At 42.9% G+C, this 26,470-nt stretch overlaps 1 protein-coding gene across 7 annotated transcripts in view; it reads left to right on the top strand.

Moving 5' to 3' along the window:
• The window catches only part of RAP1B (RAP1B, member of RAS oncogene family), a 461,814-nt gene that overhangs the window by 131,847 nt on the left and 303,497 nt on the right, over window positions 1-26,470 (top strand). For all 7 annotated transcript variants that reach the window (XM_086919007.1, XM_086919012.1, XM_086919008.1 and 4 more), the window contains one exon: window positions 23,054-23,141. In XM_086919007.1, the coding sequence (XP_086775133.1) occupies window positions 23,085-23,141 (57 nt within the window). In that variant the 5' untranslated portion in view covers window positions 23,054-23,084. The remainder of the gene's footprint in view (window positions 1-23,053; window positions 23,142-26,470) is intronic.

Genomic DNA, 26,470 nt, shown 5'->3' with positions numbered 1-26,470 from the left:
GTGCCGGGGAATAAATAACAATATAAAAAAGGCCTAAATAAATATTGTGGGATGATTAAGAAATCCCAGTGTGCCGCCTTTGCTGATGTCAGGAGCCAATAATAACTCTTGTGAAATCTTCAAGGTAGTGCAGCATTTTCTTCTCCTGGTTTCGCTCTTAAGCAACATCTGCTGTTGTATACGATAAGTTTCTTTGATTAGCTTGTTAAAATCGTCGCCAACATGGAGGCAAACTCTATCATCTATACTACTATTATAAAGAGAGAACTGTGTCCTTTTAGCCAGGTAAACTCAAAGTACAACACCAATCAAAACACCCAAGACATCTTTGAAAACCTCATGGCAAGCAGAAAGACATAGGCTATTAAAAATAAAAAATATACGTTATTTAAAAATTTTTAAAATAAAAATAAAGTAGTCCCTTGCATGTAGCGCCGGCCGCTACGTCTGCGTGATGACGTCATTTGCGCTCCCAACACTTCCTGAACACTTCCTGAAATGGTGGCGAAGATCGCGACCTGCTGGGAGGACTGCCGCGGCCCTGCTTGCTGCTGGGCGAAGTGGCGGCCTGTGCGGGCGGGGCGCATGGATCGGGACCGGCGGCTGAGGTAAGGATCAGGCTCTCCGGGACACGGGCGGGAGGGGGCCGGGCCAGGGAGGGGGCCGGGCCGGGAGGGGGCAGGGCCGGGGCTGGAGGGTAAGGCGCAGGCTCCGGGACACAGACAATGTCATGGCGGACGGGGGCCGGGGCGGGAGTGCACGCAAGCCTCAAATGCTGCCCCCAGCCCTTTTCTGCCCCAAGCAACGCTGGGGCGGGCTGCTAGTCCTAAATAAAGAGAAAAAGCTGGCGAATAGTCAGGCCCCCGATTGAACATTTGCATGAATTTTCTAGAATTTCATTGGAGGAGTTCGAACAGGCTACCATCGGCTGTAAGTCTGGGTCACCTGATGCCCCTTGTCCCCGAGCATTTTGATCTTTATTTCTATAGTGATAAAATAATTTTCAATCAATTATACAACAGCTCTATTGAATCTGGCCCGTTTCTAACGTGCTGGTACAGTGACAGACTGGTCCCACTGGTTAAAAAAAAAAGAATAAAAACCTATTTTTTAATCTCCAGCAGATAGGTCTGAAATTAGGAAGCTGGGACCTATCGCCTTACCACCAACTGCATCTAGGATGATGGAGAAAGAAATACATTAATATGCAGTTATCCAACTGCTTGGAGGAAGGTGAGCTACTGCACCACTCATTCAGGCTTCAGACCACGTCATAGTACTGAATCGGCACTAGTGGAGGTGATGGACTCCATTAAAGTGGCACCTGATGAGGGAAAATGAGCTGCGTTGATTCTACTTGATCTAGCCACAGCTTTTGATGTGGGGTCACGATCCAGCCCCCTTCGGCGACTGAAAGACCTCCGTGCCGGAGGTACTGTTCTTGTATAGATTTGCTCTTTTCTCATGAACAGAGACCAAGCAGTCTAGATGGCACAGTATTCTTCGTGCCTCAGTTTGAAGTTCCATAAGGCTCAGCAATGATTTTTAATGTTTACACTGTCCCCCGTCTTGTTTAGTTGAATCTTTAGGTGTCGGATAATGTCATACGTGATGACATGCAGCTATTTCTCTCAATGGAGAAGGACTCTCCTGAGGCACCTAAAATGTTTAAAGGCAGTCTGAAAGCTGTTTCTCAGCGGATGTGGACCATCAATCTCCAGTGTAATGGCAGAAAACAACGATTCTGTTTTGCTCTCCCCTCTCCACTGGGACCCTGAGTGCGTGCTACCCTAGAGTGTGCCGCCCCACCACCCATGTGGACCAGCGTAGCCCCTAACTCATTCGCTGCTTCTGTCGGCCAATGGCCGTCGCGAGCACTACCTCCGTAGTGCTGCGCACGTCCGTTGGCTGACGTGGCCCCGCCCACTTTATCAAACTGCAGTGGAATTTGCGCCGCGGTTATCTTGGACATGAAGATGGGCTGCCACCTGACCTTGAGTGCTCAGGTTGCTGCATTACTTGGCCCCTGCTCGGCACCTCGGTTTTTATGACCGGTGAAGACATTTCTTCCCCATTTCCCTTTACAGGCGCAAATAAATGTGATACATGTGCTTGTCACGTTGCACCTGGATTATTCGAATGTGTTGTGCTTGGGTCTTCGTGCCTATTTGCTGAAAAGGATTCAGGTGGTTCAGATTGCAACTGCCAGGCTGTTATTAAAGGTTTCATTATAGGTGGCGATATCCCCTTACCTGATGGAGCTGCATTGGCTACCTATCCAGGAGAGGATTCAGTTTAAAACTTTAGTTCATGACAACAGGGCTTTCTATCATACGGGTCTGCGCTGCCTTTCAGTTAGTCTCACATCTTTTCTCCTGGTCAGAACCCTCCGCTGGGTTTATTTGGCTGCTGAGATTTAAGTGTTAGACGGGGGTTTGTACCTTTCCTATCTCCTGGCCCATGCTTGAAGTCTCATTCAACCTCGTCTCCATAAAATCATGAATTGAACCCGCTTTAGGAGGCCTCTCAAACCTGGTATTTTTCACAGGCCCTTCCTGGGAGAAATGGATGGAGTACTTGGGGTCTGGGTGAATGTCGTCTGTTAGCGTTGGGACACTCTTACTGGAGTAGCTGTGCGCTCTATAAATGCATGATTGATTGAACTGTTGCGCGGTGGGCCTTTTGGAGATCGCCAATGCATTGGAAACGTTTATATAGTCTTCACTAGGCCTCGTCCTGTTAAGGGTGGGGCGGAAAATTGCCAGTTTAGCTTCTAGCGGATTATATCCTGGCAAGTCAACTGTACTGGGCAGAGTGAGTGAGTGTGTGCGCGCCTCTCCTTCAGATAGATATCTGTAGTACTCTGATTTCGATTCTAAATTCACTCTTCAGCCAACATGACCAAGGTATGTTATACCTAAGGTATCCCATCCCCGAAATCCCACTAGAGCAGTGACCTGCGGTATCAGGTGTTAAGCCTGAGAGCCTATCCTCCCAACAAATGCACGTAAGTGCCTGAATGTTTTGATTGTTTCTCTGTATTTACTTTTATATTGCCAGGATAGCAAGGCCCTTGCTGCCATCAGGTGAAACTTTGATATATGGCTCTGTTTTGTGGATGCATAAATGTTTTAATACTTTTTACTCTGTCACTTGCAAGGGTTTTCAGTAGATTGCACCCTGCTTTGTAAATATACATACATGTTGTGGTCGCCTCTGTTTTCAGGCTTGGCTGCATACTTTACTGTCAATGTGCAGTTGCATTGAAACAGGGTGTCATTTTCATGTTAGGTTGGCATTTACAACAGGTCCAATCATAAAATGAGATTGATCAAGCAATCTCTCCAACTGAGTGCTCGTAAAATATTAATACCATCATATGAGCTGGCTTCCAACAACTTCATTTCTTTTCCAAACCGAATGCTTTAGTATAATAGCATTATCATCTTTTTCTTTTTCTTGATTTCTTTGTTGGATGCATTTCTTATGTATATTCGTTTGTGTCTGAACTGAGTCCATCTATTATGTTAATTTCAGGATTTGATTTTATGTTTTGGTACTTTAAAGCATCAATAACTTCACAGCGGTTTGTAAAGTGTGACCGTTCGTTGTAGGTTTTACAGGTCTTGTTATATCGTCTCATCCTGGCAGGAGGTTTCAGTGTTATTCCTGCTTTGTGGACGAAGAAGCTCATTGGGTGGCAGTGTTATTCTAATTCTGCATGGGAGCCTTTCACTTAATTATTCAATCATGTTGCATTAATAATTGGGTGTCTATATATCTGCTGTTTTTGCTATGACTGCACGTCAAGATGCTTTCAAATACAACTCCAGTTCTTTAGTGGTTTACAACATTGTACTGCTTTAAGGTGTTACTTAAGGAGGGTCGCCTCTCACATGTTGTGAAAACTTTCTATTATTTCTACACTTGAAAGCAACTTTGTTTCAATTTACTCCTAAGATGCTGTCCAGGACAACTGACTATCTGTTTCCCTTTTCACCATTGATATGCTCCAGCCTGATGTTTCCAATGTTTAAATGTTCTACATATGGCCTTACATACATTTTAACTCCACACTGTTATGGGTAATATTAATCTCCTATTTCCTAGTCGGGCACAGCTGGCTAGGCAGTGATGCACAGGCCTTAATTATTAGAATAGGGAGTTTTGACAAGCTTCTTTCGTTTAGTGATTCAGTGGCTTTCTTCCTCTTCTCTTTCTCCAGCCCTATGAACATTTCATTCACTGTTTTAATGAGGAGTTATAGCTTTCCACTGCTGATGCCCTTAACTTAAACTGCATGAGGGGCATGATGGTAAAAAAAAAAGCCATGGCAAAGACAGCAGGTGTGCCGGGGAGCCTTTTGACTTATCCATTTCTACACATGCAAGTATTGCAAATGATAACAATCGGGGTATCGCGTCACTGCCTTCCTTCAGGTTACTGAAAAAATGTGTACAAAAAAACCCATGTAGGTGGGAAGGGTAGAGAGAGACCCAGACCCCCTGGTGGGAACCTCGACTGGTGCCAAAATATGTTTTAAAATATTTTTAAACTGTACCGTGGTTCTGCGGGGTGACTTTTAAGACACAGAACTTGATAGTTTCCCGGGGACCCTATCTCTCAGGGCACTCGGTTGTTTCCTACCCAGAAGAGGGCGGGCAGAGAATTAAAATCTCTTTTCCTGCCCGCACGCTGCTGGGCAGGGAACACAACGTTGCTCCCGCCCAGTGGGACTAAATGTAAAAGCTGTTTTGGCAGGAACAAGCAGATGGGTGTTGACTGGGGACCGGCAAGAGCCATAGTGATCTTGGGGTTCTATCCACAGCCCCCAACATTTAACAAAGGAGTGGGTACCTGGAAGCACCGACAGTAAATATAGAAATGGCGGCTCCCACAGCGACCAGAATTGGTTCCTGCTTGGTAGTCCCACAGCGCCCAGAATGGGTTCCTGCTGGGTAGCCAGCATTGGCCAGAGTGTATAGAGCTTTAACCAACAGCCTTAAAATGTGGGTGTCTGGGTGGGACCTGAACACCCAAAAAATAAAGAAACAACAAAACGGAATGATAAGTAAGGGGCAGGAGCTGCTCATTTATTTTTCACATTAACGTGCAACAATGTCTCGACTGGAATCCTTGAGGGAATACGATTTAAGAAATAACTTAATTGCAACATATGCATTAAATAGTGACAAAATAGTCCCAAGAACACGATTGAAGAATAGTTATTTTTTCAGAAAAGACAAACAGATTAGATTTTTACCAATCAAAATGCAGCATCAATCATGCTTTTAAAGTTGTGTACTAAGTGAAAAGGCGAACACTTTGTGCTCGTGAATACATGTTAAATGACGGAAGTGAAACCAGTGGAAAAAAATAAAGGTTGGTACAGCATATTGGACCACAATTCAATATGAAGTTATGCATGAATCAGAAACTTTATGAAGAAGTTTAGAATATCCTGTTTAATTCACAGACCAAATTTAACTTGTGCACGTAGACAGCGTTTCAACCTTCATGACTGGAGGTCATCATCAGGACATAGATAACACAACATTGGACGATACCTGCCTGGAAGGTTTCGTAGGCGTATTCTGGCAAGGCTTGAGACTCCACACGCCTGGGCAACAGTCAACAGCTCACGTCCACAAAGGTACAGATGTCTGTGGTAGGAGGATTTCAAAGAGCTCCAACCCACAAGGTGGACTGTGGGAGGGGCTCCCACTGCATGGGTGGGAGTGAAAATGTTCAATTAACGGGTCCTAATGCGGTACCCAGGTGTCTGGAAGTCAATCTGAAAAGTCGGTCGGTGAGTGGCTATTTGTAATAAACACCCGTCCTACCCTCAATGGGGCCGTTTTTAGGTCTCGCGACCTATCAATGCGCGCAAGCGCATTGAGCGGAGCGAGAATTCAAGTGCTCAAAATCCTCGTCAAACCAAGGGCTTCTTGGTGTGGTTTTCTTTAAGTTCACGTGAATCACGTGACCAAACAAGCACGCGCATCAGCCTCCCTCCCTCCTAATTGCATTTTTTAACGGCCGCACAGCACATCAAAGGGCTTCTCCCAGCGTGTGCTGTGCGGCTTCTCCTCCCCTAATTATTCATGGCTGGCCGGTGGCCGGCCATACTTTCTTATTTAATCCGCATTCCTCTGTCTGTGCTTGTTTAGGTTCGTCTGCTTGCAGTTTCCTTTGTTTTCTTTTTTTCCCTTGGTCATGTGCACCGCATATGACTAAACATAATGCAATTTGATTTGTGCTGCAGCAGTTCTCAAAAGGACAAATCTGTGAAAATACAGCATGCTAGCTCAGCTTTTCCCCAGTCGAGGAGGCCGGGCCATCTGCAGAGAGACAAACATGCATATGGTCATCATTTGTCCAACATCTTACACAATGTGAAGGTTTTTTACTTGAAATGCCAACCTATGTGGCAGATGATGTATGTGTTTCTTCAGTCCCATGATTAGCAGCAGCGCGCAGCTGTGCAGTGCTGCTCACCTCATCAGTTCCACAAGTTGCACTCCCGGCCGCGTGAGGCATTCGCAGCAAGTTGGCTTCTGACGGGCAGCCGGGCGGAAGCGTTCTGCGGCGAATATCTGGCTCCAGCTCTGCTCCGAGCAGGGTCGCCATTCCCGACCTGGCGGGATTGGTGCGCAGGGAGATTTCATACCACCAAAGAGCAATTTGATCCCGAGAAATGAATGCATTTGTGAGAGGGGTGGAAAGGGCACTGGTGCTGCCTCTTGTTCGACCCAAACCGCTCCTGCACCCCGTCCCCGCCTCGCAGAAATGGATCACAATTGCTTGCATCAGGCTTGCGAAGATCCGCAAAACGATGTATCTTTTTTTATTCCTACAAAAATCACGCCACCAGTCTGTGGCAACGCTAGTCAAGCTGCTTTTGGTAAGCCAGGTAATAAAGTGTGAAAAGAAATGTACGCAATAAAAACTGAGACCCCAACGTGGCAGTTAAGGAGTAAGTCGGTATATATGGAATTAAACAATCCGCAATCAATCCATACGTATTCTTTTAACAATTATTACATCATATTAAGAAAGACAAGCTAATATTTGGCTAAAACGCAGAATTAAAAGAACACATAATTTATATAAAACAAATCGACAAATTAAAAATAACTTTATATGGATAGGTATTTTTCGGATAATATAAGGGTTTTAAAAATACATGTATGGTTGTCCTGTCAGTGTTTTCACTCGCGAACCAAATAGGCATCTAATCAGAATGAAAAAGTGTCATGAACACACACTACCCATTAAAAATTGACCATCGAAACCGGGCAATGGTAGCCAGCAATGGATAGCATAGGTTGCCCTTTGTATAGGTAAGACAGGATAATGATAGCACTTTCCCTTTATAACAATTCATTAATCAGAAAAATGATCCTTGCTTATGTTGAGATGTTTTACTTAATTTGGTACCTCTGGCCCGCTGCCCCACTAGTGCCAAAATTATTATTTTGCACCCGGCAGGTGATAAATAACAACTTCAGTCATGATTAATACCATGAATTTCTCAACCTGACTAATGAAACAAGCACTGGCGTTGCCAATAGGTCTCGCAGTAGGAAAGTTGGAGCTATTGGTTTTGTAAATGACAATGCCTTTTATTTTTGTTTTCATTTTAAAAACATAAAGGGCTTTGTTATTTGCAATTGTAATAGCTCCAACTTTCCTACTGCGAGACCTATTGGCAACGCCAGTGCTTGTTTATTTAATGTACATTCACTGTCACTTTGAAACCTAATTCCTGATGGTGTTCTCTTTACTCTCCACTCCCACATGAAGGCTTCCTTTTATTTTCTTACATTGTGTTTTACTGTACATTGTTGAAGCCATTTCTTATTCTTTGGGTTATTCCCTCCTCTGTGTTGATACTCTTAATTGGAATGGCATGATGTTTTTTAATCCATTTAGGTTGAGTCGAATGTAAACATCCTTGTAATCACTTCTATTATCTGACTCAGTCAATTGAAGACCATTTATCCTTCATTTCCTCAAACCATGGTCGTTTACAGTTTTTTTGTGCTTTAAGTAACTAACCTCATCTTTTTATGGTCTTAGTGGCAATTTCCATTTATCCGTAATTGTTTCACCCTCTACTACATTTGTTTATTTTCTTTGCTCTCATTCTCATACATTCATTCTACTTAGTGGGACTTTCTCATTTAATGATTATTATTTTGGTTTCTTGTATCCAACTTTAAAGCCATTTAATTTTAATGATCCTCATTTTCATGTTTCCATTTTTTCTTATTGGAATACTTCTGTTCGGTTTATTCAACCTCACCAATTGTTTATGGGTCCAGCTCACAGATTTATATGCATCTCTTTGGCATGGTTTTGCCCTGGTTTCTTAAGCTGATGATTCTCAACTTGTCATCTCTATTACCAACCAGCCTGAGAACACAGCTGCCAGGTTCCATGTCTGTCTCACTGAGATTATGACCTGGATGAACCATAGCTTCCTGAAAATTAATACAGACAAAACGGAGGTGATTGAGTTTGGTCCGGGCCATGAATAAGTCCTGGTGGTCAACTGAGGCAGGAGTATGCCCATGCCCTGTCACCAAGGTTAAGAACCTTGGGTTCATTTTCGAAGATCAATTGAACTTCTGTGCCCAGGTAAACGGTCTCACCCCCTCCTGCTTTTTTCTACTAAAAACCCTGCGAAAAATGTTCCCATTCCTCTCACAAGAGTTGCAAAAGATGGTGATGGTAGCACTCTTCTTGTCCAAGTTAGACTACTGCAATGCCCTATTTTTGGGCATTGACAAGACCCAAATGAGAAAATTGCAATCCCTACAGAACGCCGCAGCAAGACTACTTCTGAGTATACCCAGAGGACAGTCAATTTCAGCAGGAATTCAATCACTTCACTGGCTTTTTGTTAAACAGCGGGTGGAATTTAAGTCTCTATGCCTTGTGCACAAGGCAATATACGGTGGCGGTGCGGAGGACATTCAAAGAAGACTGTTCCCACCTCATATTCCCCCATGCGCTCTTAGATCTGCTAGTCTGGGTCTTATTAGGATCATAAAGATCAGACAGGAAAGATGGGGGGAGGTGGGGGGCGATATCACAATGTGCGGGAAAGCTTTGGAACAAAATGCCTCTGGACATGAAACTCCATTTGCAGCTTTTCAGGAAGGGTCTGAAAACATGGTTGTTTACTTCTGCATAGATCGCTGGTTAATACAGTGCGTTTTTTCTGTTCACAAACCTCAGCGCCAAGGCGGCAAGGCAATCAAGAGCTATATAAACATAAACATTTGTCATTATTCACACCTTGTGGGACTTTTTTTTTTTTTTTTTATCCTCATCTGCCCGACACACGTTCCTTAGATGCAAAGAAGACAAACCAACCACCTCACTGCCGTTGGGAGCAAGGCCCTGGACATTGAGCCGCTACACCAACTAGGCAGAAGTTATTACGAGTTGGTAGGAGATACAATGCACCTTGTTAACGCTCCTCTAGGCAACTTTATGCCTGTAAAGCCAGTATGTCAATAGCGGAGTCGGGGCAGACCTCAATACTGAGCCATGGAGTGAGTGGGCATAATCATCGCATCTTTGGGGGGGAAAAAAAGAAGAAAAAAAACCCAAAGGAGGCATGGAAAACCTCACTTCCAGTCTATCAAAAGTTTCCAGAAAGTGAGGCTCTGGATTCTACAAGTTCTTTTCAAATCTACCTTAGATGTTTCGTAGAGTGAGGTTAGCCAAGCGGAGTGAGTGGGAGGGATGGTATCCACCCAGTGCATACATATCTGCCGTCTTGCCAACAGGATAGCATAAAATATAAAGGACCGCGCTACCCCAATGATATTCTGATCAAACCCGAAGATGACTAGTGATAGTGTTAAAGGGATGTTAGTCTTGAGAATTGAATCTAGAGTGACTTTAATCTCTATCTGTTTTCTTGTGGGACTTTTGAGCCTAATCTTATAATGTATTTAGACTCCAACTGGTACATTTGTCTTGTTCTGTCTCCTCCTTGTTCATTCTTTGTTATATCTTCCATAGTATTTCATACTTTTCCAGTCATTCACTGGTGTCCCACGTGATGTTTTGCCATTGCATATGTGAGGTCTCTATTTTGCACTATCCTATTGTGTTCCAAGTTGCATTTTGTAGAGCACAGGTTTTACTTCCTACATATTTTAGACTACAGTTTCATTCCAAAATGAATACTGCTAATTGTAAATTGCAAGGTATTCTTTGTTTGATCCCAATGGTCTTATTTCTGGCTCTTATATTTTTGTATTCTTTACAATTTTACATGCCTTGCACACAAGACATTTATTAAATCCAGTTCTTGATGCATCTAACCAGCTCTTTGTTTATTTTTCAAAGGCATTTTTACCAGTTAGTCTTTTAAAGACTCCACTTTTCTAAAGGTAATTTTTGATTTTTGTCCCGGTATACCTCCAATATCTCGTTTTGAAAATGCTTTGAATCTTGTTACTCTCTTTAGTATAAGTCAAGATTATCCTTGTTTCTTTTGATTTTTTTTTTATCACTCATATTTTCTTTTTTTAGTTAGAGTTTCCATTCTCATTTTTCGGTCTCCTACGCAGCGCCGGGATTCAAACTCTAACTCCAGACATTTAAAGTTAGACCACACCTCATAATTTATCACATCCAGTTCCTTTCTGCCTCCTAAGGGGACTATTTTCCACGAGGAAGCAGGAACTCCCTCTTTGTGTAGAATAAAGGGAGGGGGGCTCCCTCCACATGAAGGTGCATTTTATATTTCTGACGGTTGATGTAACCTCCATGAAGTGTTTCTACTGTTTAGTGAAAATAGCAGATAAACTCCTTACAGTAGCTACTGCGGACTCGCCCACAGCTGGTTGGAAATTAAGAACTCGAATGTTACGATTTTAAATGGATAGATAAAATGTTCAGACACCTAAGGGGATCACAACGTCTTCACTCCTCACTAAATTATCTCACGCCATCCGGCAAGTATCTGAAATGCAATAGGTCTCGCAATGACATTATTTTGAGCCATGCCTTTAAAAAATTAAAAGGCATTGTTATTTACAGTAGCAAAAGCTACACCTATTGCATTGCATAGTGCGGTGTCCATGAAGTCTGCGCTGCACTTATTAAAGTTTAAAAAAAGTGTGTTGGGGGGACAGAGGGCATTGACATAGCCAATATGCCTCGCTTTTGGGAACTTATACGTTTTTACTTATGCAGCACAATATCCTTGGCGCAACAACATCAACTGTTGCATGGCTGAACACTTATAAGGTCCCAAAGGCGAGACCTATTGGCTATGCCAATGCTTGTAATGCTCTGGGTTTCAGATTGACAAATTTATCGTGCCTCATTCTTATGCTGACATTATTAGTTTCCATGATTTCCTCACTTTACATAGTTACCGAAGCTCATAGTACACCAACAAAACACCAAAAATCAATAATTAACAATTAAAAATCAGATTGTCATGGAATCTGAGTATCAAGAAGGGGGTATGGGAGGTCTTGGTCAGATTAATCATAAATGTACATACATTTTTTCGTCAATGTTCATCCCAAATGGTGCGATACTGCCTGCCTGTAGAATGAACCTGGATTCTGCCCTGCGCAATGCTGTTAACCGGTCTCCTCCTCAAGTGTTTAGGAATCGAGTCAAGGGCAAAGAACTTCGCCTTGGTCCAATCCCCGTCATGGTGTTTGTGAAAGTGTTTGGCAGTGCTGTAGGAAAAGTCCTTGTTCGTGATTGCACGTCAATGCCCAAGAATTCGCTTTTTGACGGGAAAGGTGGTTGAGCCAATGTACCATTTGCCGCAAGGGCATCTCACTACATAGACTACATGGTCTGTGGTGCATTGGATGTTCTTATTGATTTTCCACCTCTTCTTAACCCTGTTGAGTACTACCTCCCTCACATTGGAGCTGTGACTGCAAGCCTTGCATTTTCCACACTTAAAAAATCCTCCCTTCGCCGCAAGCCATAATTAATTTTTTTCCAAGTGACTGTGAACTATCAGGTCCTTCATTGATTTGCCCTTTCTGTAGGTTATCGATGGATGTGGACCTAGTCGTTCCCTGAGGGCTTTATCCTGTAAAAGGATATCCCATCTCTTTCTCACAATCTGGCTAAACTCAGGGGATTGAGTGTTGTAGGTTGTTATTAGTCTTATTGGGGCGTTCAATGTCTTTAGTGTGGTTTTAGATGTGTTGAATAGTGCATCTTTTCGATCAATTTGGGCCACCCTCTCTACTCCTTTCCTGAGCATGTTTGGGTGGTAGCCTCTCACAGCGAACCTTTTATGCATTGATTCTTTGTGTTTGGTAAATGTCTCTTTGGTACTGCAGTTTCTCTTGGCGCGTAAAAACTCGCCAAAAGGAATTCCCCATCTAAAACTGTGGGGGGGGGGGGGGGGTGACAACTTGTAGAGTTGAGTACAGAATTCCCGGCCGTCTCTTTCCTGAAAATTTCTGTCTCAATTTTGTTCTCAATTATTTTTAGTTTTATATCTAGAAAGTCAACGGTCTTCTGACTGTGTTGCATTGTAAATCTCAGGTTCAAACAGTTCAAGTTAAGTGCATCCACAAACTTAACTAGCTCTTGTTCTCTCCCCTCCCATACAAAAAAGACATTGTTAATGTAGCGGAGCCAAACATTCATGCAAGTGGTCCAGTGTTCCATGGCATCATTCCTGAGCATGTGCTCCTCCCACCAGCCTACCAATAGATTGGCATAGCTGGGGGGCAAAGCAGGTGGCCATCGATGTGCCCTGGATTTGCTTGTACAGTACTCCATGAAATAGAAAAACATTTTCCACCAGACATAGTTCTATCATTTGGAGTAACATTTTAGAGTGTGCTTCAAGGTGTCTACTTCTTGTTCTTAAAAAATATTCGCATGCCCTCAGTCCATCTCAGTGTCGAATGGACGTGTATAGGCTCTCAACATCTAAACACACCAGCCAAAAGTGAGACTCCCAATTGATGTTCTCTACTTTCTGTAAGAAGTCCTTGGTGTCTTCTATGTGTGATGTGAGATCCTTTACATAGTTCTTAAGGAAGTATTCCACTTAGTGAGAATTTTTCTAATAAACTGTTGATAGACGACACTATCGGTCTTCCTGCTGGTTGTCTAGTTCTTATGTACCTTCGGTACAAGGTAGAATGTGGGTGTCGTTGGGTTGTCATTGATAAGAAACTTGGACTCATCCCAATTTAACAGTTTCTCACAAGCCCACCCTCGCATGTGCTGGTGTACTCTGCTCTGTAGTTTGGTTAAATATGTGTGGTCCACTTTAGCGTAGCATGTGGTAACGGATAACTGTCTCATTGCTTCATTAATATACATTTTCTTATCCCACAAAACTGTTTCCGCCCTTATCGGATGGCTTGATGACTATAGAGTCGTCCTTCTTCAATTCCATCAGTGCCACCCTCATTTCTGGTGTTATATTTTTTTTTAAATAGGGGTCTGTTGAGAAGTTTTAGCATGTCATTGTTAACCAGGTCATGGAGCAGATCTGTATTGTCCCGTGGTAGCTGAGGTCTATATCTGGATTTAGGTCTGAAAGGTGTGATCATGGTGTTAGCATTGGTTACAGTGGCTAAGTCATCAGGTGCAAGGGTAAGCTGGGTATTACCTTGGGTGGCGGATGTCTGTGGTTGTGTCATTTCTACCCCACCTTCATCATGAAGAATATCTAAAACATTTTGCAGTCCATTGTCCTGATCAGATGTTATGTTAGTACTATCAGTTAATTGACGGTCAAGTTTCCTATTGGAATGAATCTTATGTAATTTAAGCTTCCTAACAAACATATACATATCTATACGTGTCTGAGTATAGTCAAATTGCAGATCAGGGCAAAATGTCAAACCTAATCTTAAGACTTTTTCTACATTCTCAGATAATTGTCTATTGGATAGATTCATTACCGTTAATTCCGTGGTTCGTGTATCCATTATTTGTTCTCTTGCATCTGGCTTCTGTTTCCCACTCCAGTATTATCTGAGCTTGCTGCGTCCCTGCCGTGGTTTTTTGGTTTACCTTGCCTCCTCGGCCTTGATATCGGGTTCTTCCTCTTATTGACTGTTCGTTGGCCTCCATCATGAGGCGCATTTCGTCGGAAAAAAACGTTACGTCAGAACTGGGCAGCGCATTCCCATCCATTGAACTTGCGTCAGAACTCAAGCTTGTACCTGATTGCCACCTGTCCTTATCCGCCATTCCCAATGCTTTGTCCTTCAGAAGCGAGGAGCGCGACTTATCGAATTTCTTCGCGAATGCCAAAATTCTTCCTGACCTGTAGTCTCGTTCGTCGCGCTCAAACTTGCTCTGTTTCCTAGCTATTAGGTCCTTTTCAAACTTTTTAGGTCGAGGGACCGTCACTCTCACGGAGTCCCAAAGATTTAATGTTTTGGAGTTAGGGGGCTTGGAACCTGCCTCTCTCCTCCATTGGCTGGCTTCCTAAACGTAGGCCAGCCATTGGAGGAGAAGGGCGTCACTCCTGCCAAGCCCCGTCTTTCGGATTCGGGCATGTTTCTTTTTAGGTTCTTTCTACCTGTGACGTCATCCCTCACTCAAACCTAAAAACACACGCCTCCGAATGCGAAAATTACCATGCTTTCTCCGAGGCATTTCTGCTTTGCCTCTGAGAAAGACGGTGGTGGTTTCCAGAGCTGCTCTGCTCGTCCCCTCTTCCCTCCGCCCGCAGCTCTCCTTCGTCCCGCTCTGGCTCCCTCCGCCCGCAGCTCTCATTTGTCCCGCTCTGCCTCCAACTGGGGGGCAGGGTAGGCTGGGTGAGTGTAAGGTGGAGTGTCACAGGTATTGTGTAGTAGGCTGGCTGAGTTTACAGTCTTAGGTTGATACTCCCCAGGCGGTGAGCTGGTTCACTCTTGGGTTTCAGTGTATCAAGGTGTTTTATATTTTGCCTACAAGTAAAATGCTTCTCGCCATAAGCGCATTTCCTCAATGTTTGGGTTTAAGAAATATGTTGGCACCTTCTATTATTATTCTCATTCGCTGCTCCCACGCAGGCACCAGCTGAAAAACACAGTAGTACGTTCCTGAAAGACAATAGGCAGCTTCAGTTGTGGACACTAAATGGGGAGAAACGGTCCAGGTCGTGGCATCCACCTCGGAGGACTTCCGAGTCCGGGTGTGCTCCTGTGGCTGGTGGTGTCCTGCGCATAGCACGCACAAGTATCCCTAGAGGCGGAGGCGCTACTCTTTGCCCTGTTACTTGTTCAGCCCAATGGGCCTCCCTTGAAATCGCAAACAAACGCCATCTTCTCGAAGGGTGTAATGGAATCCCGATCTGCTTAATTAAAGGAACGTTTCCGCTTCCATAAAACATTGCGCTTAATTGCAAAGCAGCTCGCTCTCCACCAGAGGCGACAAAAGGCCCCAAATGTACCTTTGCTCGTGTTATTCAAGGAGCAGCTCCTAGCAGTCAATCCGAACAAATGGCACAATGAACCTTTTCTACTGCCCCCCTCGCCCCCCATACTACCCCGAGATGCCCTTGACCCCCCATACTACCCTGAGATGTGTCGCAATTTAGTACCAGAAAGAAGCAACTTTGGTGATTTCGTTTGTAGAAGAATCTTATTACACAAGGCGTGTTTCTATTTGCGAGTGAAGAGGTAACATGTCTTATCAGTGTTAGATTATATACAGCTAACCATTCTGTTCTTTTGGTGAATGCTTGTAGCCGTTCAGCCGGCTCATTATCGGCATATTTTATTTTATTGAACCAACTCGCCCTCAGGCAATGAGGGCGCAGCTTTGTAGCAGGGGCGTTAAAAGTGTGCGTGTAAGGGTTAAAGGGCGCTTTGATGAAAAGCCGAGCTCCTACAGAATGCATCATCGGTGCGTGGCGGGGGGGGATGGGTAAAAGTATGGCGGGGCTGGTGCAGAGTCATTTGTACTTAGAAAGACCGGTTCCACTGACCCCTCACAAATAGGACAAGGGCCTGTTTATTCTCTCATTGTTGTTTGGCCAACTCGGACCGAGTGTGACGGACTCGGCCCCAGCCCCACTGACCTGCATGGGACAGTATAGGCGCTGGCAGTAGGGGGGCGAAGACTGCCGCCGACCCCCAGGATTGCCAAGCTGCAGTTCAGGACAAGAATGAGCAGGCAAGAGGGCTTTACAGTTTGATGTGATCTTGTGCGTTTGCAAGGCATTCAAGGTCAGGGGTCAAACGGCTTCTGGCAAAGATATTGCTGTTAACTTTTCGTTCTGTGACTGCAAAGAGAGGATTTTGTAAAGTGACCTATGTGGGGTCAGGGAGTGTGAAAGAAAGGGTAGTAGGTTGGGATTTGTTTTCTAACACCCAGCAACATTTGAACACCTGGAAATAAACTGTACACATAATTAAAAATATGTCCGTATGAAGGAATGCGCAGAGGAGGCACGTTTTTAATTCTAAAGTGTGACGGAAATAACGTTTCTGATAGGTGCGAAAATGAGAAATATTCCCTGAAAGTTGATAAACGTATAGATATTTCAGTAAAGCTGTATGCTGTGCAAAGTTATTGGGCATTTCAAAGCAAATATGCAGTTTGTAAATTCAGTGCGCTTCCGCGCCATGCCGAAGTGATATATGTGCAAATGTATGCTCTAAAATGCACCCTCGGCTCATACCACACACTTACCACTCTGCCCAGCCAACACTCCCCCTCCCCCCCCCCCCCTCCCACCTCAAACCACAGGAAGCAGACCCTGCCCCTTCACCCCGACCCCTGGCTCCTCAGGGCCCGGCCAAAACCCAGAAGCCTTCGCATAACCAAAGACAGCAGCAGCCCCTGCCTCCCTTCCCACCATAAACCATATGTAGCAGCTCTTGCCCCTCCGCCACACCCCTGGCTCCTCAGGGTCCGGCCAAAACCCAGAAGCCTACGCATAACCATAGACAGCAGCAGCCCCTGCCCCCTTCCCACCATAAACCATATGTAGCAGCTCCTGCCCCTCCGCCTCACCCCTGGCTCCTAAGGATCCAGCCAAAACCTGACATGCCACCGCACAGACAAATAACTTAAGCGCCGCTTGGTCCGCAGACAGTCATGGCTGCTGTCTCATTACTCATCTTTCTGCACAAGCCCACCACTGTCACTGCTGCAGACCCACCCCACCCGACAGCCCCACTCAAGAGGACCGTGCGGGCGGGGCAGCTGCTTCAGTTTGGGTGAGCCTGGAGCCAATCACCTGAACGATCTCTTAAAGGGACCTTTGTCCGCAAACCAGCCGTGCCACGCATTGCTTGTCTCGTAAAGGGAGCTCTTTCTGAACACAGACCTACCAAGGTGGGTATGCTGTTGTTTTATTATAGCGCAGGCTTCACCCTTTCAAGTTTCACACCGTTGTACAAGATTTAGTAATAACACATGTATAACAACACAGAGAAACATGTCCAGAAAACGAGATAACAGGAAGGAGTTAGTGGAACAACTTCTCGGTGGTGCATAGAGCGTCTGAAACAAAAGCGCATTGCCAGCATTTGGTGCAAAAACTCAAGAAATGCACTCGCTGATCTTTAAAGCAGGAGCAGACAAAGCACAGCATGGAGACGATTTGAGGGGTAAAAGCAGCACAGCTAGAAGCAACGAACAATCGCACAGAAAGTCAAGAAAAAGCCGCTGATTCAGAGTTTGCGAGAATGAAGATGCTCTGGATCGCACTTGATAAAGAAGTATACCGCAGGGTCCGTTATGCGATTTAATAACACTTATGACAAGTTTATGGGGTATAACATGCTGATTTTAGTGCTTACTGCACCAAAATCGTAATGTGCGCTCAATACTTTATACTTTTACCCTGTTACACTCCAGCAGGTTTAACCTCACAAAATTTAAAGGGGGGATTTTTAACACACCCAGTGATTACTAGGATGAGTAAATAACACTCAACTCATAATTCCGACCACTATGCAAACACAAGTTTCCGCAGCGCTTGGAAAATAAAGGTGGCTAGTAAGCATTTTAAAGTATACAGCTTCACTGCCCTCATGAGCACGTCTTCCATTCACGTGAGTGTGTGTGTGGGGCCCTGTGTGTGTGTGTATGGGGGGGGGGGGGTTCTCTGTGTGTGTGAGGGGGGGAGGGCACTGTGTGTGTGTGTGTGTGTGTGTGTGTGTGGCTCTCTGGGGGTGTGTGTGTGTGAGGGGTTCTCTGTGTTTGTGTGTGTGGGGGGGGGGGGGGGGGGGGAGGGCACTGTGTGTGTGTGTGTGTGTGTGGCTCTCTGGGGGTGTGTGTGTGTGTGTGTGTGTGAGGGGTTCTCTCTCTGTGTGTGTGTGTGTGTGGGGGGGGGGGGGGGGGCTCTCTGCAGTGCAGTCTCAGAGCATGGGTCACTCTGCTCACAACTGCAGTGCAGCCACAGAGCATGGGACACTCTTGGCATTGTAAATGACAATGCAATTTATTTAACGATTAAGCTATTGGCAATGTAAATGACAATGCCATGTATTTACGATTTAAAAAAAATAAATGTCAGGAGCAATGCCAGTAGCTCTACCTTTAATAATGCCGAGACCATTGCATTGTAAATGCTTGTTTACTTTATCATTCACTGCTGTCAAAGTCTTTGATACTTCAGTCTGGTCAGTTTCTTTAGCCAGGTCATCTAGAAGCATTTGGATCTCCTTCAACAGGTCTTCATGCTCCTCCCACGCGGCGTTAATAAATATATATATATATATATATATATATATATATCGCGCCACTCCACTCGCACGAGCAGTCGCCTGCGCCTTTCTCCTTTGAAAAGAACGTGGAGCACAGACCCAAGTAGGTGCTTAGAATCTTCTTTATTTAGCTGTGCAGATGTCGGCCATTACGCGTTTTGGTACAAAGTACCTTGATCACATGACACGGAATAACGTCACCTGACCCCTTAAATGCCAAACCCACCACTTTTTTTCTTTTCATTTTGCTAGTGATGCTGTGTTAAAGTGACAGTGCTCATTTGTACATTAAAACAGTGCTACTTGGTAGTTTCTTTAAAGTGACAGTATCGGTCTAGTGCCATCTTAGTTCAATTTTTTAGTAATTTCTCTGTTTCTTTTACAGTGAGTCTTCACAGATGTTTTTCATATTTGTTGTACTCTTGACATGGACACTTGTGCAAATAACGCTTGTGCAAATATCGCAATACAGTACATATTTTCATGTGCAAATTACTGCATATAGCTGCCTTTTACAAAGTGCAAATTGTGCCTCTCTAGTAAAAACAATTATATGTGCAAATTTTAGCATTAAAGTCACGGTATGAATACCTTATGCAACATTTATGATGTTCTGTGCCAATTCATGTCAACTTCATCATGGTTTAAATACCATATGTACAACCAATCTTTTATATCTCTCAGATCTAATATAGCACTGTATTCTACAACTATTTCTTATGCATTTAAAAACATTCCATATAGATTAAAATATAAAACTTTATATTTAAAATCATCAATATGCATATATTTTTTTCTCCTTATATTGGTTTCTACATGGTCTATTACTTTCTCTTCCACTGTCACTCTTATCTTAATACCTTTATTAGCTGCCTGTTTTACCAACTAGAAGCCTCTGTTGGTAATATATTGTACTCTCTAAAATTTGTGTGAGAAAAAAGTGCTTAAAAAAGGTTAAATTAAAAAACATTTGTACAAGGATCACTGGTAATGGGCTAGGAATAAACTTTCTTTTGTCCTTTATTTAAAAACCATTTGTTAAAGAAAGTTTTCTAATTCTTATTTATTCCTGCCTTTTCCAATGCGTGAGGTTTAGTGTTTATGTTGACTCTGTTTCTCGGGTAATAGATCTTTTCCCTCCGTTCTCTGATTGATCTTTTCAGTTTAAGGAATATGCTTTCTGATCCCCCACATCTTTACTCAATACTTCTGTAGATCTAGAGACAGGTATACAGGTCTTCGGTGGCGTTCAGACCATGTGGATGTTTTGAATCTAGATCCAAGATATATTTGGTCTCTAGTCTTCGTAATTTCTCATCTCTGTCTCCTCCTCTCTTACTTGGGGGTATAGTATCGAGTAAAAAATACTTTAATAATTTTTCATCTCCTTGATGTTTTTCATTAAAATGTCGAGCAACTGGGTACGTAGGATCTTTGTTCTTTATAGCCCGAATATGTTGTAATATTCTTTTATGCCCCTGCAGCTTTGTGCTTCCCACATATTTTAGCTTGCAGGGGCATTCTAGAACATAAATCACATATTCTGTTTTGCATGTTAGCATATGTTTTATTGCATGATCCCCTTTGCCAAATGCCAGTTCTACACTCTACACATATATATATATATATATATATATATATATATATATATATATATATATATATATATATATATACACACACACACTATGTGTTCTTCTCATTGCACAAGTAAATTTTAGACATTCATTTTGGGTCGAAACAGCAAAATATATTACCTTAACTTTTTGTACCGTTATATGGCTGCCAATGGATGGGTATAGTTAGGTCTGCATTTCTATAGGAAAAGCATTTTTTGATTTGCTTATAACTTCCTTCCTGGAAAGTATTGGGGTGATCCTTCAACCGGGGGCTGAGAACAAACCGGGGATTCCAAAACCTCATTTTCCATTGTCTGTTTTTTAGGGAACACTACAGCAAAAACTGCTGAACGCAATTACACCAATTTTGCAGCAAACTAGCTCTTGCTCTAGAGTGCGTGTTTTTTTGCAATTTGCTGTCAATCCGTTCTGTACTTTTTGAGATATTAAGGTAAAAAAATATTTGTATATCTGGACGGATAGGTTCGAGGGACTCTCGTGAGAGTTCTTTAGACCCAGTTTTAAAAAATAGAGCATTCCTGTGCATTCAGATGCTTAAACTCCAGCAACAACCATCACTATATAATTGCATAGTAAAACAGTTTAATCTGGAATTGCAGTACGGGTCTATTGCAACTAACCAGAAGGTCCTTCCTGAAAAAAAACCTAAGCTTCGTGGATCACTGTACCTGCCATTTATAAAACACAGCTGACACCTCACTGTGTACATACATTAGGCTAAGGTGAGGAGCTTATGGTTTTCTGTTAGCTATCTATTTTGAAATGGCCCTGAAGTATGTTTCTGAGGCCAAAAGGTTTATTCTCCTGTTAATGAAAACGTCTTCTCCGATTTAAAAAGTATTTTCGTCATCGGTGACTGTTTCATTGAAAATGCATCAGACGGAACAGTTCTTTATGAACTCTGCTACACTTCTGGATTGAAAGCCGGCAAGACTAGCTTTGCATGCTTGCTTGTTGTACTGTCTGGGGGGAGGGGTGCACATTTGGTGGTTTAAATAAGGTTTGTGACTTTCTCCTCGGAGAGAGGGAAAAACCGTGAAGACATTAGATGCGATACAGCTTTTAGAATTCGAGATGTCTGACGAAATGGCCATTTGAGTTTTAGACTTCCATGGATGTAACATTTTGATTATTAGTAAATTCAATAAAGATCGGATTTTAGACTGGACATATTTTGCTAGTTTGTTACACAAAGATTGGCCAAGACTGATGGCATTGTTATTGTTACAGGTAGATACGATTTTTACTGTTTTGAATAACTTCTTAGTGGAGTGTTTAGCAGTATTATTTTCGTCTGTGAAGTATCTAGATTTTTCTGTAATGATTAAGGCTTTATAGTCCTTAATAAGTGAATTGTATTTTTTTTTCTTCAGGACAGTAATCTTTCCTCCACTTTTGTTCCTTTGGTTATTACCCCTTCCATTGCATTTTGCGATAGCTAGATTATTTTTCACAATAAAATAGTTGTGTAATATTGTATTTTACACTTTTTTTATATTTAGACAAACAAAATGCAAGTTTGTGTTTTAATTGTCATAAATTATATTTTGCGGGGTTTTGGAATTACCTCCACTCGAATGAATGTTATTTATGCTTTCAGAAGAACAGAGAAGGAAGTGTCACACCCTTATTGTACAAGGGCACCATTTTTTTAAGCTAAATATATTTGTTACTCAGTGTTGAGAGGAAGATGTGTGGGGCTGACACAGAGCTGGCCATCCTCCATTTTTTAATTGTCCTCCGCTCCCCTGCCATCCGTGGTAGATGTATAGTTTCTTTGGAGTACATTGGTGGATACAGAGTGGAACTAGACACAAGCAGTCTGTTCCCGACGCCCCGTTGTCACTTGTATAACCATTTAGAAATGCATACACATGCCAACGAGGCTGATGCAAAAGCGCCGTGTCTCAGGGTTGCTCCTTGGCATGCAATAGGCTCCAATGAACTTCTTGCTCAATTAAATCCATGAATGCACTTGCTCTTTTATTGAATTTTCTAGACGCCTGTGGCTAAAATTAAACCCATTTGGTGAATATAATTGTTTTTTTTTTATTTGATTCGAACTAAATAGTAGTTTGATTGCCATTAAATTAGTAGTACTTCTCACTCAAGTTCTGTAGAATCGCTATTTTTCCTTCAGTGGCAACCATTGCCTAGCAATTTTAAAATGGGACTTTTTAACCTTTAATACTGTAATATTGGAGCTTAGACTTTCTCAGTTTTGACACATAAGATGCTGAGCCAAGAAATAGTAATTTCTCCGGATCAAGCAATTTGAGTAGGTGGAGAGATGGGGACTGGAATTTGAATCCCTCGGTTCTCAGTTGGTTATGTGCTTCTACTGTTTACGTTTGTGGAAACCTTTCTGTATTTTTCTGAACCTCCTTTTGTTTTATTTCCTTCCACTGTGTATAGTAAATCAAACTGTTCTGGCGGCTTCCACCGCAATTATGCCTACAGATATCAAGTGGATCCACATCCTGCAGCTCACATCTCATGTAAATTTAATGAAGTGGTAAAATGTTAAAAGCACTTGTTTAGTATTCCATATTTGATAAGAAACAGACTTGTAGCAGGCCTGAGGCAATATTCATTGTCTAACTTTGCGTCACATGATGCTCTCCAAAACATTAAATGTTGCCTATCTAAATATGTGTTCTATTTGATATGAGTGTGTTATATTAGTGTACATGAAGAGATGTTTTAAGTGTAATTTCCCTTCTTTATTAGGTTTCAGGGCCTTGTCTGAAAATCTTGCAACATGCGCGAGTACAAGTTGGTAGTCCTGGGCTCCGGAGGTGTCGGAAAATCTGCTTTGGTAAGTCTGCTACTACAAGTCATCATCTCAACTTCAATTCATTTGTTTTATTGTAATAGCACAGGCGACGGAGCACTCCACAATGATTAAAAACGCCTAATAAGCTAGTGCATATTTGTGTATAATATGATTTAGAATGTTTGGGCTGATAAGATCCATGATTGACCACAGAAGTGGCAATGCTGGATTTAAATAAAAAAGCTGAACATTCTCAAGTATTGAGCAGCCTACAAAAAACACAACTCGGGAATGTGTTCCGCCCAACCTATACGGATGTTTGTATTGGAATTCTGTACCTCTGGTTCAGGCGAACAGTTCTAGTCACACTTTAGCACACTTTTGTGCGCTGCACGTTTTGCTGTATGCACAAACTGCCAATATTGATAGGTCTGGCTTATAACTGAATGCACATCTTCAGTCACTGGTGAATTCACACACATAACTCATCATGAAAGCCCTCTGTCTTGCTTATTTACTCTTGTGCAGATAATCATCCACCCACTGACTCCTTCAACTCTTATCCACAGTAAACACACACAGAAGCGTATCCACGATATTTTCATAGAATAAAAGTAGAAAAAAGAAAAAATGCCTGTCAGAACGCAGCAGGCATATGCTTGCAATAATGTTTTGGTCCGAAAATTCTTTTAGTTTTTCTCTTTTAATGTATTAAATTTTCTTTTGCGATTTCGGCAATATGGTGCTATGTCCCTCCTTGCATGATGTCAGATGTATGCCCCAGAAGCCTCTCTGCATGGTCGACATCTTCAGATTTTTTTTTTGCTATTGGGTTACCATTTCAGAAGTATAGCTTCCTCTTCAATTCAAATTTGTAAATTCATCTGCTATATATTATCGCATTTGGAGAAAGCGGTGGGGGGTCGCATGTGAAACCCAATTCTTCAAGCTGTAAAATACTCATACAGGTAAAGTAATCATTTTGTTTTGCAGCAAACATCTTTCTGGATTCAAGTGCTGTGCATTGGTTTCTGTACTATTATTCTTGGAGGCTGGGTAGAAATGAGTGTGTATTTGCAAACTAATATCTCAGTACTTCATATCCCACCGAAGCTTCCTTATTATCTTGGTCACCCATGCAGTAATGTTTTGTGAAGGTGTGCACGGAAGACCATTTGGCCACCGTGCAGACAGAAATCCTTTCATACTGAAAAACTCTCATACAGGTAAGTAACCATTTTGTTTTCTCGTTTCACATTGTGTAATTCAGTCACTAGATGGTTATCTCTTTCTGTCTCTTGCATTACATCACAGATAATGCTTCATCTTTAATTTTTGCTGCATGAGGTTAGACCATGGGTTGCTGGCATAAGTCACATGGAACTACAACTTGTTCAGATGGATACATCTAAGTGTATAATCACAAAGCATCAGACTGGATCCGAAAGCTTTCTGGGCAGTACTCCTATGCGCTGCTAGGTGGCATTTTGGGACTCTGTGCTGACCTTATTATGCTTAATACGTGATGAGTGGAGGCGCATGTGTGCGCCATCCATATGCGCTGACTTCACTAATTTTCTTTCGGAGCCATCAGTTGTGGATTCGGAGCTTATCTCTAGTCTTTATACAGATTTTTTATAACCTTTTACCCACTGTGTAAGGGAAATGTCAGCCCCTAAACCAAAGGGTTCAAACCATGTATAGACTGTCACAAACAAATACCTGTGACAGTCCCTCACAAAGTCAGTTTGTGGTACGTGGAGTTGAACCACAACTCCAAGGCTTGCTGCGACTTTGCGCAGATATTTGTTTGGCTTAGGCCATAAGGAAACAAGAATCCAAACACTCCATGAAGGACCAAAAATCCAAAATCTGTTGCCAAACACAGGAAGACTATGTGCTATGTCCAATTGAAGTCAAAAGGAAGGTCTTGTTCCCACTGCCAGCCTTCTTGTGAGAGGTCATCATCAAGGTTGAAGTCTTTGTGTATATCTAAGAAATATGACACAAAATCCAAGTGGGAAACAGCCTCTTCCTGCAAATCTAGAACTCCAGAGAAGGCGCAAGTGCATCAGTGTGCCTCCTGGTCTCGCTCCCGATCTCCATTGGAACCGATTCAGAGTCTGATCCAAAAAGTCTCCTACACCCCTTCTCAATTTTGGGCTAGTTGGCGGTGTTTCAAGCCGTGGAGGCCTGACAAAATGCTATGCTGCTTTTTTTGGGCACTTTTCCTGCTCCTTTTTATTTATTTATTTATTTATTTATTTAGTGTTTTCTATAGCGCGAACATGACCCAGTGTAGGGTATCAGAGCGCTTTACAGTAGCGTTTCAGCAAAACGAGTACATTAGTGGATAAAACCAGAACATTAGAGGACAAAAGGACAAAACCAGTCATTACTGTTTCACACTTCAGTATAGCATATAAACATATACAGGTGCCTCTGGGCCACAAGGATCTGCACGGGCCTTAAGTTAGACTTCAGCTAGGTAGTCTGCCCATCATTCTGCTTGTGCCTCTTTGACCAATATCTAGTTCAGCACTGACTCCTGTGCCTGCTTCTGTGGCATCCCCGTGCCACTTTCACGAATGCCCAGACTGAATGAGGATATAAGGTGTATAGGGCCGACTGGCATGCCACTTCTTGGCATTCTCTGTGATTGTGGTTCCTTGTCCTTACCACTTGGGAGGGCACAGACATTACATAATCTTTAAGGCACTGATTCAGAAAGCGACTACCATGATGACTGGGACAATTTTGTTCCTCTATATGATGAGGACAACTGGTTAGAAGAGCTTCAGGATGCCACTATGCTTGACCCTTCACCTTATTCTGGTCTTCTCTCAACCCTGGGTTCTGCTGCAAACTTAAGCACCTCTTTCGTTGTAGTGATGCGAAGGTCAACTGAAGTCTTGGACCTAGAATTGCTTAACATAAAAGTGAAAAGTAACGTTATGACTGATGATTGGCATCCTGTCCATGGCTCACGCTGAGTCACTCTTTCCATTTAACAAGTCATTTACTGACGCCCTTTTTGGTCCCTGGGCTAAACCTTGTTCAGGGCTTCGCTGTTAATAGACCGGATGCGTGTTGCCATCTCCCTGTATGTGGCGCTCCTACCTTCTAACACAGCATCTAACTCTGGTAGGCCCATTGGTAGAGGCATCAACTACAAATGCCCCCCACCCAGCCCACACCTCCTGATCAGAAGTCCAAAAGCATAGAGACGTTTGGCAAGTTAATTTTCTACTCCACAAGCTTTACTCTGGGATCTGAAAATGCCAGCTGTCTACTCGACTGTTGTTCCTATGTACTTTGGGATACAGTGGCTCATGTTTTACAAGTTGTTCCGGATGACCGTTTGACATCCG

The sequence above is a fragment of the Lissotriton vulgaris genome, chromosome 1_1 (assembly GCF_964263255.1).
Source record: "Lissotriton vulgaris chromosome 1_1, aLisVul1.2, whole genome shotgun sequence".
NCBI lineage: Eukaryota > Metazoa > Chordata > Amphibia > Caudata > Salamandridae > Lissotriton > Lissotriton vulgaris.
The sequence above is the reverse complement of the archived record's forward strand: the minus strand, read 5'-3'. Positions and strand labels throughout refer to the sequence as shown.